This window comes from Nicotiana tomentosiformis, chromosome 3, assembly GCF_000390325.3.
Source record: "Nicotiana tomentosiformis chromosome 3, ASM39032v3, whole genome shotgun sequence".
Lineage (NCBI taxonomy): Eukaryota > Viridiplantae > Streptophyta > Magnoliopsida > Solanales > Solanaceae > Nicotiana > Nicotiana tomentosiformis.
This window is the reverse complement of record NC_090814.1, coordinates 10428182-10444580: the sequence shown is the minus strand read 5'-3', so window position 1 is coordinate 10444580 and position 16399 is coordinate 10428182. Positions and strand designations below refer to the sequence as shown.

Below are 16399 nucleotides of genomic sequence, written 5' to 3'. Positions count from 1 at the left end.
CCCAAATGATATTCTCCTTATTCGTAACATTTCTTATTTTACCCTTACTAAAAGTATAATTTATTAGATTTCACTTTTGATATATAAGCTATAATCTTTTTATTGGGAGAAAGAACACTAAACACATAAAAATCTTATCACCGCCATCTATTTGTTGCTAGTAAATACATGTGGGCACTTCCCATATATTTGACTCATTCAATTCTTAAATTTTGTGTTCAGTTACAATATCACATAAATGAAAATAGTTAGATTTTATTTAAAATAAAAAGGGACCACAAATGCGAGTATAATTTATTAGATTTCATATATAAGCTATAATCTTTTTATTGGGAGATAGAACAATAAACACATGAAAATCTTATTACCGCCATCTAATTGTTGCTAGTAAATACATGTGGCATGTGGGCACTTCCCATATATTTGACTCATATAATTCTTAAATTTCGTGTTCAGTTACAATACCACATAAACAAAAAGGTTAGATTTTATTTGAAATAAAAAGGGACCACAAATGCAGCAGCCACAATATCATATAAAATGAAAAGGATTAGACTTTATTAAAAATGAATGATAAAAATGCACCAGCCGGGAATCGAACCCGGGTCTGTACCGTGGCAGGGTACTATTCTACCACTAGACCACTGGTGCCTGTTGATATCTAAAAAATTAATATCAAATAATTAAAAGGCAGGGGTCTTATTTGATTTTCTTAAAAACTACGAGGACAAACTGGTGCAACATATTTAAAGGTAAAAAGAAGTCCAAAAAGGAGAGCAGTTGAGGGTTTCTAACGGAGAAAACGCCCGACGCATCTTTTTTTCCTCTGAATCTCCGACGTACTTTTCAGAATCTGGCTAGGGTTTCGGCTGTTGAAATTTGGTCGTTGCTCAATTTTAGGTTTTCGTGAGAATTACTGGTTGAATTATAGTAAAAAAAAGATGTCAGGGAAGGTGGGAGATTATCGTATATTTGTAGGAGGGTTATCATCGGACATCACTGAACGTCAGCTGGAAGATGCCTTTAGCCCTTTCGGTAAAATTGTTGATTGTCAGGTTCGCTATTTTCCGTAAAATTGACTTGTATTTTCTGTTTATCGTTCGAATTTGATGCAATTTGTTACGTTAATTGGCGACTTCTGCCTGTTTGTGTATAGCTTAGTTTCTTGTTTGACTTTGAAACTTGGAGCTCAAAATTGATCATTTTTTATGATAAGTGTGGTAATATATATATATATATATATATATATATAAATAAAATAAATCTTATTTTTTTTTGGAATTTCTTTTGTGAGCTTTTATTGAAGTTCATTGACCTTTTGTTCTAGCAAGTAAGGGAAGTATTTTTTCTTGATTATAAAAAGTCTATTTTTGTGGAAATTTTTTAAGAAGATTCAAAATCCATCTGGTTATTTATATTGTTGAAATTATTTATATTGTTGAAACTCTTTTATTTGCCTTTTGTTATTAATGATTGGCTTAGTTAGATTTACACTAAAGGTACTCTGACCATGGTATGTAAAGCAGCCATATTTTTATAGCTTGATGCCTAAGTGGTGCTTCTTTATCTACATCCGATAATAGCTGCGCAACAGATTGTATGTTGCTCCTTGTAGCTTGTCTCTGGAACTGCAAAAATTGTGGTGAGTTATATGTCTGCTTAAGCAAAGGAAATGTTTTAAAGATCAACCATGAGATCAAAATGGTTTTCTGTTTTAATTTTTATTTTGTCGTTTTCTTTATGGTTTGTGTTCTGTGGGAAGGGCTGGCTGGGACAATCTTTGGTTTTTGAAATCCCCTAGATTGCTTGAAGTTGAGGACTATGTCTTTTTATGTTCTGTATTTTTCTCACTTTGATTACCTATTAATAACTTTCCTCAATTTGCTGTGGATCTGGCTGCTTATAGAATCGAATTACCTTAAATGGATTAGTATGAGGAAGTCGTTAGTTCATCGGGATGTGCAAAGTTTGTGGGACTGCACCATTTGAGATACTAGAATTTGTTCAGCAGCTTGTTTTTTATTCACTCGCTAGACTATTCACAAAAGGCAGTTGACCTTTAATTGCATTTAAGATTTGAGAGTGGTTTGCTTTATAGAAACATTTGAGAGTAGTTTGGATGAAGATCAGATTCAATTTCAGAAATAACTTGTCCGCGGATTGCAGCCGATTCAGAAATTGTGCTCTGGGTCCATGTATGAACTGTTTGAATAAAAATCCTTTCTCTTTCTGGACTTGATTGCGTCATCTGCATGTTGGCCTTGGATTGAAGACAATTTTCTTCATTCAGAGTTAGATGCATAGCAGTCAACTGACATTAACGTTCAGTAAACTTCTTTACTTTGCGAGATGCATCAAATGTGGGAATAGAGGGTAGAATTAGCTTTAGATGCAAGTTGCTTCGATCATGCGTAGCAGTGGAAAGAGTCATGCTTTTTTCTGCTATAAGTGGGAATAAAGTCCATCAATAGATGAATTTCAAATGCATAAACTACGCTTTGTGTCCAGTTCAAACATGTCTTCAAGTTGAGTTGGCAGACAGCTTCCAAGAATGGCACCTCTTGGTTTTGGCGTCCTGCAAGATGAATGTGATTGGAAATTGTTGTCTGCTCTTTTTACTAGAAGTTGGTGTCATATTCCCTAGTTCGAGGGACCAGATGTTAGACACGAATTCTAAGTGCTTTGGAAGGAACATGAGAAAGTATCATTTTCTTTTTTAGCTGATTTTTCAAATCTGCTATTTCTTTGCTAGTTTGTGATTTGTCCTGTCGATAATTTCTTTGGACTGTAAGCTGCATAAGATCTTGGTGCACGAAGTTCACAAGAGAAACATAACAACTTCCGTGCTTCTGCTTTTGATGCTATGAGGATATTGCGACCTTTAGCTTTCTACGTTGTTGTCCGTTTCACCTCCTTATGTTTGTGGTGCTCGTAGTCTGCGCGTTCTTTTGAGTTTGTTTTGAAGAAAAGTCAGGGAACAAAGCTTTGAAGTTGTAGCGGCACTTATCAAACCACCCTGCTTCACTATATAAGTATATGTTCGACAATCAAGAGGGAACTCGATTCTTGACCTTTTGAAAGACATAAGATCTAGCTACCTTCTGTGTATTTGAAGGTTGGATTGTTGCTTCAGTGTTTTTAGTTCGTTCACACTTTGGAGCATCAGAAGATGACATACTCTTAAAGTCTGAAGAGAAGTAGTTCTTTAATCAACCTAGTGAAAACAATGAAGTGTTTTACTTTTCAAATTTTTATGGTCAATGATATGTTGCTTTGGATTAGTTTTTTGGCATCTTAGTTGTCCATTCGCTTTGAAATGCATTTTATATGCTGAAGCTGGATTAAGATTTTGAAGATCAGCTTCATCTTCTTTGACGGCTTTCTAGCCAACAGCTAAAGAGGGGGAAGTTGAAATGTCACTAGTTGATGGATGTTCTTAATTTAGATTAGTTGAATTGTTGCTGGAAAAGTTAGCTGAATGAAGATCAGTGTCTTGCATAATAACTGAAATAAAAGCATATGTTTTTGGGAAATCTAACATGGAGAGCTCCTCAAAAAGGTATCTTGCAGCTGAGCTTTCTCAGTACGGTCAATCACCTATGGCTTAGATGTACTTCTGCCATATATTTGCTTGGCACTTGTTAGTTGGTTGAAATAAGTGAGGTAAAGTATATGGCCTTAAATCGGATCAATTGGCATTGTCAAGAATTTATCCGAGACGTTAGAATGCCTTCATATTTGTTGTTTTATGTTTTGCTGTTATTGGCATCGACTTCATTGGGTACATTTGGTCTGAGTCAACCTAATGGGGTCAGATGAATGAAATCTGCAGGACTGCAGATTCCGCCGCCCAAGTAAGACTCCTTTGCTGTCTTAAATGTATTATCATCCTTAATTACTTTTATATTCCTAGACCTTGCTCTAAATATGATTCTTCGCGATCCTCCATTCTCATTTTAGTAATGTGATTAAGAAAACGTGTACCAGTCGGTTTTACCAACTTTATTTTCATTGTCTACCATTTGTATCATTCCTGCATGCACAGTTATAAAATTGGAATTTGACTTGAGAACTGAAGTCTCTATCATGAATTAAGTTAACAAAGATTTCCATTTTAAAAAAAAAGAAAAAAAACAAAGAATTCTGAAGTTGAATGCTAAAGTTTGATTTTTCAGCCTCAAAAACCTTTTGAAAGAACTAAAAAGTTCAGCCCTAAGAAGGTACTTTCCAAGTACAAAAGTATCAATGACTTTCTGTCTTTTAAATATGCAAGGAGTACAGGAATCTCAATGCCTGATCCGAATAATATGCAGCACTTATACTGCACCAAAAATATAGCTATCAGTTGCTTTACAAAACACAAATTAAAAGCCATAATTTAAGGATGATTGAGGATTTTGTAACAATGCTAAAATCTGAATAACTTTCCCGGGAAGTCAATATTTTCCTTTCATGTAAACAAAACCGTGAAATTTGTCAACGCCTTCATATCAGTAAATGAAGGTTGAGGCATGGCAGAAAGGAAAGGTACTTGAGCAAAAAACCTTGAAAATGATGGAAGCAATACGATAGAAATGTCCCTTCCTTTTCCTTTTGGTCCCAAGATTAATCTTGTATACCAATTATGAGGGGCCCAACGTGAATCATTCTAAAGCCTTTGAAAGTTGTGTTACACTTGATGTTTCATGCCTATTTATTGACTTAGATAACAATCTCTGACTTAAAGCGTGAAGGATTCTATTTTGACTTCTTTGATTGTATCTTGGGTCCAATCATGTCTTGGTATATGTGTGTAGGATAGGTCATCATTTTTGCGGATATGGACAGAGAGCAATAAGGTTATGATACTGACTTTTTTTTTTCTGAATTTTGGTGACGGTCCATTGTGATAGATTGAGTCCCCGTGTTTAAATTGGCTGGGTTTGAGCAAATTTGTTTTCCTCGGTAACGTTCTGAAAGAAAGCTCTTGTTTTGCTGATTGAGATAGCTTCCATTATACATGTATTGATCCAACAATTTATTACGCTATGCCTCAACCCAAGCTAGTTGAACAGTTTCTAATAGTATAAAGAAAGGAGCCAAAACATTTTTAGTCTTACAGATATTTAGTTTTACCATTTGATGCTCCAGATATTTGGTGAAAAGAGTAAAGGATAATATCCTGATATATAATGCTCATCATCAGTTTGACTATTTCACACTTATATATTATCATGGGGTTCGAAGAACTAAGCTCTTCTATTTGATGTGTGTTTTCTGGCATTAGTTTCTGAACTTTTTGTCCTGTAGGTTATGCTGGACAGAGACACTGGTCGCCCTCGTGGATTTGGGTTCTTAACATATGCAGACCGCCGGGCAATGGAGGACGCGATAAGAGAAATGGATGGTGCAGAGTTTGGTGATAGGGCAATCACAGTGAACAAGGCCCAACCAAAGATGGGAAGTGAGGATCCTGACCATGGCTATGGTGGAGGTTACTTATCAGGTGGCAGGGCAAGCTATGGTGGGGGTAATAGGTCAGTTGGGCAAGATACTTGCTTCAGCTGTGGTCGCCCTGGCCATTGGGCCAGAGACTGTCCATTAGAAGGAGGTGGCCGTGGTGCTCGACCACTAACACCCCCTCGTTCTAGGTACGGCGGTGGTGGACGTGGGGATAGGTTTGGAAGTGACCGTGATAGGTACATGGATGACCGGTATGATAGAGGGAACTATGCAGATAGGGAGCGCTATGACAGCAGATACGGGAACCGTGATCGATACACTAGTGGCAGGTACTTTATAAAAACTGACAATAATGCAGTGGCATCACTGTGGTGCTGCTTTTTAATTGTTTGAGGTGGTGCTGCTTTTTAATCTTCTTTTCCCCCTATTCTTCTTTTCTTGTTTAGTGTTAAGTGTGAAGTGGTATTAGTTGTCTCACCAAATATGACTTCCTTTTGATATCTAGGTACCCTCCTGGTGGTGATCGCTTGGGCAACAGGTATGGGGGTTCTGACCGCTACCCTCAGAATGGTTATGGCAAAGAGAGAGATTTTGATAGGGATGTAGGCCCGAGAGGTGTGGGTGACAGATATGAAGCTGGAGGGCCAGCCCGAGAAGGAAGAAGCTACAGAGATAGAGCGGGACCATATGACCGCCCTCAAAGGGGAGGACGCCCACCTTCCTTTGACCGTTACTGAAGTGCCATCTATGTGGAAGATGTTGACTTTTAGTTGATCTCTGCCGCAGTTTGGTGGTATGGAGTACAGTAGGGTAACTGTATGCCGTCTTGTTTGGAAGCAGCTAGTAGGACTATGCATGAATACTGACGAGTAGAGTAAATTAGTAGGAACGTCGCAGCGTTATGTTTATTCCTAGTGAAACAGATTGGACGTCTTTAGTGTCTTTTGGTTTTGTTTTTATGCTTTTGTAGAAGAGGGAGCCTTCCTCTATTGGAACGCATTATGGTCCCCTGTATGCCATTTCCACTTATTGCTCCAATCATACTCTCTCACAACAAGATTGTCCTTGTGATCAGTTAAATAAAAGTCTTGGTCCAATGCGTCTCCATATTGTAAGAAAGCAAAGCATGCAATTCGTCTCGGAATACATGTTCTACTGAGTGTGATGCCAACTATTCGTTCGTTTAGCCATAACGCTTACAAATTTGTCGATGAACATACGAATTTGAAGCAGTTAAAAACTTGATAACCAGAGTGAGATTAAAAGCCTAAATTGAGTGACAATCTAACTAATATTAAATTTACTGATAGAATGTCATTTTATGATTTCTTACTAGCTGCTTTATTATTTGTTCCTATCAAGAAAACAAGAGGAATTAAAAACTAGAGGATCAGCAAAATCGATGGAGAATCAATAAGCCCTCATTCCATAAATAACAGCCTATATGATGCCTCTCTAATATTCCTACCAACCAATCAATGTACAAAATGTGGGGCTCCTATGAATATGACTAATCAAGTGAAATGAAAACTTTCACTTCCATAATAATTGAATAATAAAACAAATATGCTGTCCTAAAATGCTATAGCAAGAGAAATAATGGTATAGATAATTGACCACCTTGTTTGGTGATTATGTACAACGTCAGAATAATTAAAAAGGACAGTAAGATCGGAGTGGTTGTAGGTGATGGTGATGATCCTGCAGAAGATGCACCAGTACCGCTGAATATCATTCCGAACATGTCAACATCGCCGCTAGTGGACTCGGCATGACCGCCGCCGCCTCCGGTAATGCCCCCTTTGGATGACATGCTCATACTGTTATCCCTGTTATATAAAGGAAAAATGTTACACCAATCCATGAAAAGTTAGGCAGATAACTAAAATGGAGGACTTGAGACCTATCAGTACGTTATCACCTTTAGTAATTGAGGAAATGCAGGTGCAACCGCGGAGTTAGAATTTAAACTTTTATGTGTTTTGAATTATAATCCTTATAAATTATTAGATTTGAACAAATATAGAGTTTGAATAAAAGTTACCCTCGACTGGCTCCGTCCGATGTGGGAAGAGAGACAGTATAATAATTTAGACCTTAAATTTTATGCATTAACAGAGTTAAAAACTATTTATAGGTAATTTTGTAGAGATTAGTGGATATATTTGACATGGATGGGTAAAAGCTCTTAGAAAACTTAGCATATGTGCAAATATACGCACAATACCTAAAAATTCCTCTATATTTGGCATGCACAACTAATTAGACAGTGTAACACTAATAAGTCCTTTTATACCATAACAAATTGTTTAAATAATAACCGTGCACAATAAATTTTTACTACCAAATATAAAAACATTTATTAACCAAATATCAGACATGTATTTTTTTTTAATTGAAACTGGCCTTAAAAAATGAGCAATTTTGGTAAAACATTCAACCAATAGACCATACTCCCTCCACTTTCCTCTGACATAAAGTTGTCCAAGCTTGATTTATTAATATCAGAAGAGGGGCCTCTGAATTTTTACGATAAAATAGTACTGGGCCCACATTCATGGCTGGAAAGCATGAACCAGAGAATATAAACTTCAATCTCCCACATGCTGAACAGCTACTCCCTGCCCTACAACTCTCTAACGAGTAAAATGAAATATTCTAGGCGCTGTTGCAGAGCAGCTTACTGTCTTAACATTTGAGTAATTCGTATTACTCATAATATATTTTTAAACAAAAAAAAAGTATTTGTCCCCTAAGTATCACGAACCACTATTCATAATCATACACTTTTGTGAAAGGAGTAGGCCAAAATTTAGAAATCACAGCTAAAAAGTAGCTGGACTCCATCATTCCCTATCACTCTCACAAGATTCACATAAGTTCATTAGTATATATATTTACTGTGAAAATTATTTTATTAGCTATACACAATTCTATATTTTACCAGCTCTGCTTTTAAGTTCACTAGTATAAATATTTGTTATGAAAAATCCAAATTCATATATATCCTTTTGTTATTAAAAAGTTACAATAAGTCATATAATTTCATATTATACTCATATAAGTTAGTTAAAAATTAAAATTTATAATTGAAAATTTTATTAATTATTTTAAGTAAAATATTATTTATTTGGACGATAGTTAAGATACCGATTATTCTTTACCATAGTTATCAATTCAAATACTCCCATAATTTTAACCCCAAATCTCGATTCATCTCCTCATTTACTTCGTCTTTTGTCATTATTAAAATTGAAGTGGAGAAAGTAAATGAGGAGATGAATTGGGGGTCAAACTATGTGAATCGTGTGAAAGAGAGCAGTAGATAAGGATAAAATCCAACTATTTTTGTACTGTACATGCACTGGTAACGTGATATGCAATTAAAATTTTGACTCACCATCTCCACAAAGGTAAAATAGTCTTGAACAATGATTCGTAACAGTTTTGGATCAAATTTCTGGGCAAATAACTGTGTTCAATTGGAAAGCTTAAGCAATTCCTACCCCTTCAAGGGCAGGGCAGCATTGCAATGCCCTGCTGAAAATAAAGACAGCAACCTTCACATATACTCAAATAGTACCATTTATTTTTCAAGAAATTTTGGTCTATCAGTATCTGGCCTGTGTAGTAATGTCTTTGAGAGGCTATATTTAAGTTGGTCTGTTGAGTTAAAACAACTCAAAGAAGAGTATATATTTTGTTTGCACGATTTTTTCGAAAGATTTTACATCGTTAAAAATATTTAGATCTTATATATAATTTCGTTTTAACTATTAATACGAAAATTTTATTACAACCCCCAACAAAATCACTGCCAAAGCTAATAAAAAGGACCATGTTCCGCCGACTTCATCTTTGAATTGCAAATATGCCATGGTCCCTACTCCCTAAACTTTCCTAGAATCAATGACAACTGAAACGCGAAGGCCGAAAAGACAACTCAAGACTACAAGGCTGGATTGGCCTACTGGGGTTGTGCATTAACTTTTAACTGTCAAACACCCCCACATAATCACAGTGGATCTATGAAGCCTAGCTTTGTAGACAAATTTTGGGATTTTACGTATATTATATATTAGCCGACTATTTTTAGTTTAATTGATTGAATGAACGGCTATTTAGGTAATTTTTTTAGAGTTAATACCTTAAAATCCGCCTAAATTATACAACATTTGTCAGTTGCCTACCTAAATTATCACATGTTCCTGAAAACCCCCTAAACTATATCCCCCTTCATAATAAAAACCTCTCGTCGCTTTTTTACTAGTAAGTATAATACACTCCCCAAATTATTTTTAAAATCTGCCATATGGTAATCTACGTGGATATTTGTTTAGCTTAATCTAAAAAACAGACTTAATTAAGATTTTAATACTCTTTATTATTCCATTGTAAAAAATTACATGATAAAAATAGAAAAGGGGGCTAGGGTTAAAATTAGTGGGTTAATTGTAAAAAAAACTCATTTTCTCTTTGCTCTCATCGGAGACTTTGCTCTTTTGCTCTCATTAGAGAATGACTACACTAATCTCTCAGTAGTGATTTTCTCCATTAATCTTGATTCTAACCTCGATGATTCTTCTATTCTTGCTTCTGTTCGAAAATCGGGATAAAAACTAGAGTTTCTGCTCCTAAATCAGTATAGGAGATTAGGATTTTGACATACCTAAATTCTGAAGATTGTTGAAAGGGGATACCTAAATTGTTAAAGAAGATAGTTACACACAAGTCCTATATCCGTGTTCCCTAATTTCTTGAAAGCCATTAAACTTCATGCTCTACAAATACTTGAAAGGGTGTTCCTTCTTTCAAATAAATTTAGGTAAGGAATGATGGATAAAAGGAGAAAGATGAGAAATAAATTCAAATAATAAGAGAGAGAATTTCATATGGATTCAGATGAAGAAATACAGAAGAAGGTAAAAAAAAATGAAGGTAAAAAAATGAGGAAGGTGAAATATAAAGAAAAAGAGGAAAAAACAAAAAGAAATCTTTAAAAAAGAAGAGCTAATTAGCCGTTAGACACTGCCAGATGGGCCATTTTAATGGTTTTTTTAGTCTTCACGCGCTCTTGGGCAATTTGTTACACACATTATGCCACATAAGCTACGAGGGGGTTTTATTATGAAGGGGATATAGTTCAAGATGTTTTCAGGAATAGGCGATAGTTTAGATGGACAACCAACAAAAATTGTATAATTTAGGCGAATTTTAGGATAGTAACTCAATTTTTTACAATGCATGAGTTACAACCAACAAAAGGTGAATGAAAGTCAATTACATTTTTGACACCTGGTTGATGGCCCATCTGGCCACTTTAAAGAAATGAAAGCAAACTAACAAAGAAAAAAACAAGATAGAAAGAGGGGGGAGGGGAGGGAGAATACCCTCTATTTTTTTAAAAAGATACCTAAATTATACTAATAATTTTAATAGAATAAACTAGACAAATAATAAATAATACTCGAATTACATATCTATATTACTAATCTCTACATGACTAATTCTTACATAACTAATCCTTCCATAATTAATCTTTGCATAACTAATCCCTATATAATTAAATCCTGCAATGACTCTATAACTAATCTCTAGATAACTAATTCTCATGTAATTAAATCTTACATAACTAATTCTTTCATAATTAATCTCTGCTTAACTAATCCCTATATAATTAAATCCTGCAATGACCGTATAACCAATTCTTGTATAATTAATCTTTGTATAACTAATACATATATTACTAACCCAGCATAACTAGTGTTCGAACCAACTGACCATTAAGGGGTTATTTGGTACAATGGTGGGATAAACAAGGATATCACATCCCATGGGATTAGCTATCCCACGTTCTATATGGGATAGCTAACTCCACCATTTTGATGTAAAATTTATCTCAAGATTAGTTAAACCTACAATCAAATATGAGATAAATACAATCCCCGAATTATATCTCGGGATTATTATCCTTATCGTTTGCATCAAACAACACCTAAAAGTCTTTCAAATTTTAATTATAACTAATTTGTGACTTATAGTATGACTTTTTTGTGCAATATTTATACACTAATTTCATTTCAAGAAAATTAGGAAAAGAATAATGTTTGAACTTCTAACAAACTTAGATGCATTAACTCCAGTTCTCATTTTGGGAATAGAAGAAAAACAATGGGTTGAAAGTAGGAATAGAGGAAAAATGTGAAAAAAAAAAAAGGGGGGGGGGGTACCTGGGACCACCAAGGACACCGGCATTTTTGGTGAGCTGATCGATGAGAAGGGCGGATTTGGGGTCGACGCTGTAAGCTTTGACATATTGGGTGCTAATGCCTTGGCCTGAAGGCACAAAAAATGCACCATTAACCATAACGTCGCCATCACTCCTCCAGTTCCAGTCGTTCCACTTCCCAGTGTCTGTGTCTTCCCGCTTTGTCACCTGTTCCCCCAAAAAACAAAGTTGTAAATGATATAAAGCTAGTGTTTGGCATAAATTCTCAAATTTATTTTGAAAAAAGCTGATTTGGGTGAAGTTTGATTTGTTGATCAAAATGTGTTTGTAAATCAGTTTTTAAAATATATTTCACTTTTTAAAAAAAAAAATATGAAACATGACTTATACCCACAAGTTTTAAAAACTATCTCAAATACACTATCATAATCATTTTTATAATGAACTACGTAATACACTATCAGATGACCGAGAAGACGAAACAACATTGTTACAAAATAATAAATAGTGGGCTCTTTTATAAAATACAAAAGTTTGGGACAATTTTTAAAAAATGTAATAGTAATATTTTGGGCTAAAAACAAGAGCTGGTTTTGGAATTTGGATTTTGAGTTTTGGGAATTTGACAAAATATGGATAAAACTTATGAACAAACATGTATTTGCCAAAAAAAAACTTAAATATATTTTGACAAAATATATAGCTAAACGGGTCCTTTGGGGAAAATAACAGAAAACTGAAGCATTAGTATCAGAAATAAGCTCTAGAAAAAGGGGGGGAAATTACAAATATCGCTCCCTGCAACATTTAGTTAATACATTTCACTTTTGTGCTTTAAATTTTGACATTAAAAATTTGTTAGTTATCAGTTGATGGTTAAATACTTCATTAAGTGTCATGCGAATCAAAACTAGTTGACTAATAATTGAAATACTGAAACCACAATTATCACTAAGTTCTAATTAATTGTTGTCCCACATGAATATAACCATGAAAAATACTTACTACTACTATTCTACACATATCAAACGAAACAAAAGATAGTAGTTTCAACGTGCTCATTAGGGGTGTTTATGAAAACCCTAAAAATCGAACCAAATCGAAAATCGAACCAAATCGACCAAAAAAATCGATACTTTTTAGGTTAGGTTTGATTTTGATTTTAAATTTTAAAAAACGATCAAATTTGGTTTGGTTTTGGTTTTAATAAAAAAAATAACCGAAAAAACCCAAATCAAACCGACTATAGAAGTAACTATTTAAATTTATTATTACACCTATATATATATGTATATTTTTATATAAAGGTTCTAAAATGTTATGGTACATATTAGTCGTTTGTATTTTAAATCTAGTTTTTTGCTATTACAATAATCTAATTCTTTGCCTCTACATTCTAGTTTGATTGGTAGTTTGCCTTTGCTAAGTACAAGAATTGTTTCATGTTAAAAATAATCGATTTTTAATTGAGTACTTAAATTATTCATCAATATTTGATTCAACTATTATCAATATATCATGGTAAATGTTAGATTTCTCAAAGAGCAATTGGTTTGATAGTGTCGCGTTGAAAATATAGTCGCCGGAATATATGTTTGGTAGTGTATGTCTCATAATAAGAAAAAAACCGATAAATAACTGAAAAAATCAAAAAATCGACAAAAACCGACTTAATTGGTTTGGTTTGGTTCCAACATTTTAAAAACCGACTTATTTGATTTGGTTTCTTTTTACGAAAAAATCGATCCAAACCGAACCATGAACACCACTGTTTCATCCATCTTGCTAGAAAACAGTGTGAATCAGTGATGGCGTGTTCACCACGCGCAGACTTAGCAAGTCATCCAAAGAGAACAAATGTGGCGACATAAGTCCCAAAAAAAAATTACTGTAGATCCCAAAGACATCACTAAGTAATTTTCAGTTTGTGGAAAACAAGATTAATAAACTAAGAGAACATTACTAATTATGAGTACTTCATTTCAAGTTAGATAACATAATTTATTTATAAGCATTAATTTGACTAAATTTTGAAGCTATATTGGATAAGTTCAATTCAATATTTTAAAATTAAAATTTAGATACTCGAAAATTATATGAAAAGCATTATAAGTTATAATTTTTCTCATTTCAATATGATAAAAATAATATTTTAAATAATTGATCAAATATTTTATATAATTTAATTCTCAATAAGCGAAATGTATCGTCTAAATTCAAACGAAAGGAGTATAATAGAGCTTTTAAGAAAGATAGAAAAAATAACCCAAAATAAAAGATAAAGAAAGAAGAAGACAAATTTTACCTCCTTCAAATTAGGGTCATCAGGAGCAGTATAGCGATTGCCCTGACTATTAATAGTAGGACTTGCGCTACCACCAATTGCATACATTTGCCATTCTGTGAAATCGTTGTTAACCACATGTACGTATCCTCTTCTAATCCTTGGCATTCTTTGCACTAACCCTTCTCCAAAATGATTAAACGCTATTGTCACCTGGAGTATTCAAAATTACACTACAACCCCCAAAAATAATTAAAAAATCAGAAGAAAAAATTTAATTTAAAAATATCTAACCTGCATTCCTGAATCTGGCAAGTATTTATCATCATGTCCCAAGAGCATGACATCATCATGATGGCTAAAATAGCTATTCGAAATAGTAATAGCAGTGGACCCCATAATAGCATCAATCAAGCCGTCCGTACAATGAGACAATGCACAATGATCAACCCAAATATTCCGAGATCCAAATATGGATATTCCATCACCGTCCGATTTGCCTCTATACCCAACATGCGTTGGACTCGACCGTATATTAGTATTACCCGAAGGGACACAATTGTAAATATGAACATTATGTATAATCACATTGCTCACGTACTGTAACGTTATGCATCCGCCGCCGGTAATGTGAACGTTCGCGCCGCGGCCGTCGATGGTTTTGTAGCTGTTCACAATAAGCTCGTGTTTTAGCTTAATGACCATGTCGGCGGCGAACACGATCCAGAGAGGTTCCTCTTGAACGACGGCGTGCCGGAGAGTGCCCGGAGTAGGGTTAACGGTGTCTCTGTCGGAGGAGTCGGTGACTACGTAGATCTGACCGTTTTTCCCACCCATTGCACCCTGACCGAACCCAATGGCGCAGTCTGCTAACCTTTGTCGGTTTTTAGCCCAGTTTGAGTCGCATTGCCAGCAATCGTCTATTGGATTTCCGGTTAGACATTTATTACTACTATCTCTAACAGTTGTTTCAAGTATTTGTCTTCTCGCAATGGACTCATTTACCCTCCTGAGAAACAGAGAGAGTGTAGAAAATTAACAACAGATAGATCAGTATCAACACATAAAATAAAGTAATGAGCTAATTAAAACCCACATTTTTACCTCTGAACATCTTGAACCACAGATTCAGGGAAAGGTTGCTGGTGAGGAAGGGTAAGATTGAGGGTGGCACTAATTAGAGAGAAAAAGGAAGTAATGAAGCAGAATAAGAAAATGCTAGTAACTGGAGGCATAGTTGATGAGTAAAAGGAACTCTTAAGACAGGGAAGCTATGTCTCTTGTTCTTAAATGCTTAGTCAAAGGAAGCTGCAGATTTTGGGAAAATGTAACTTATAATATAAAACTAAATAATTAGTATTGTTAACTAGGATTTTGGACTTCATAGACGTTGGTAATGGTGGCTGTAATGTTCACACTGGCCAAAACCCAATAGCCATGAAAGGGGAGAGAGAGAGGAGCTATTTGTCTTTTTTCTCTCCTTCGCAGGTTCTCTCTCTGTGTCTCACATTCATGACTTGGTTATTAAATACTTACGTAGTAATTGTTGGATCCATTATTAAATGTGTAAATGACAAAAGAAACTTGAGATTTTTAATCAAGAAAGTGGCTTAGATGCACTCCCCTTTTAAGGTCATATTGCAATAAAATAAACTAAAGGTATCTATTATTTATATTTATTAGTCGAAAAAGTATATATAAAATATATATATATATATATATATATATAAATTTTATATATTTTTTCGACTATTATTTTTACTAACGACTATACCGTAATATTTTTCCTAAAATAAACTAAAGGTATATATGACCTTCTGGTAACCTAAATTTCTACTACTGTACTCGAGGAAATAAGCAGGTTGCCACAACAATTTAATTAACATGTTTTGATTGTGAAGCACGACATGACATATTTTTAGTTTACCGATGATATAACTGTGATAGGAGGATGTGGAATGATCAGAGTAATAGGTTAATAACTAGTCGAGCTTATTTCTTTTTCAAATTTGTATTTCATTTTCTTACATAGTAGTATTAGTGGTATTCTTTATTTTTTATTCCTAGGTTTCTATTAATGTTTGTTGTTTCCTCTACTTTGGTTATATTATTTTTCTGGTCATTATTACTGTTTCTCTTTTTATATTTCTTTGTCATAATTATTGCGATTATGCTATCCTTAAGTCGAGGATTTATCGGAAATAATATTTGTACCTTCAAAAGATAGGAATAAAATTTGCGTACACACTCAGTTGTGAAATTATATTGGGCATGTTATTTTTTTGATTGTCAACCATTTAAAACAAAGTCAAGGGCAATTATGGAATTGAACTTCAAATTTGTGCATTTAGTTGTTGTTCTCGACGTTGTATTTTTTAAACGTTTGACAAATAAATAAAATCTTGTTCAAGAAACATGAACTAGACAAATTTCCATAAAGAATG

The 16399-nt window shown here is 34.3% G+C and overlaps 2 protein-coding genes and 1 non-coding gene across 4 annotated transcripts; 1 reads left to right on the top strand and 2 right to left on the bottom strand.

The window, feature by feature from the left end:
* Positions 1–580: 580 nt before the first annotated feature.
* On the bottom strand, positions 581–651 carry TRNAG-GCC (transfer RNA glycine (anticodon GCC)). Its single transcript has one exon. It is a non-coding gene; the product is annotated as a tRNA-Gly (tRNA).
* Positions 652–768: 117 nt separating this feature from the next.
* LOC104117716 (glycine-rich RNA-binding protein RZ1C-like) lies at positions 769–6539 on the top strand. 2 transcript variants are annotated; one of them, XM_009628814.3, is made up of 4 exons: positions 769–1055; positions 1907–3854; positions 5290–5771; positions 5948–6539. In XM_009628814.3, the coding sequence occupies exons 2-4, from the start codon at positions 3816–3818 to the stop codon at positions 6177–6179; spliced, it is 753 nt and encodes a 250-aa protein (XP_009627109.1). In that variant the 5' UTR covers positions 769–1055; positions 1907–3815; the 3' UTR covers positions 6180–6539. The 2 variants fall into 2 exon arrangements, with proteins under 2 accessions (XP_009627109.1, XP_009627097.1); XM_009628802.4 differs by lacking the exon at positions 1907–3854 and having other exon boundaries at positions 770–1055.
* Positions 6540–6956: 417 nt separating this feature from the next.
* LOC104117707 (probable pectate lyase 5) lies at positions 6957–15457 on the bottom strand. The gene is made up of 5 exons (XM_009628793.4): positions 15060–15457; positions 14250–14964; positions 13977–14168; positions 11673–11878; positions 6957–7271 (listed from the first exon to the last, which is right to left on the bottom strand). Exons 1-5 carry the CDS (start codon positions 15188–15190, stop codon positions 7025–7027), a joined length of 1491 nt encoding a protein of 496 aa, XP_009627088.1. The 5' UTR covers positions 15191–15457; the 3' UTR covers positions 6957–7024.
* Between the last annotated feature and the right edge of the window lie 942 nt (positions 15458–16399).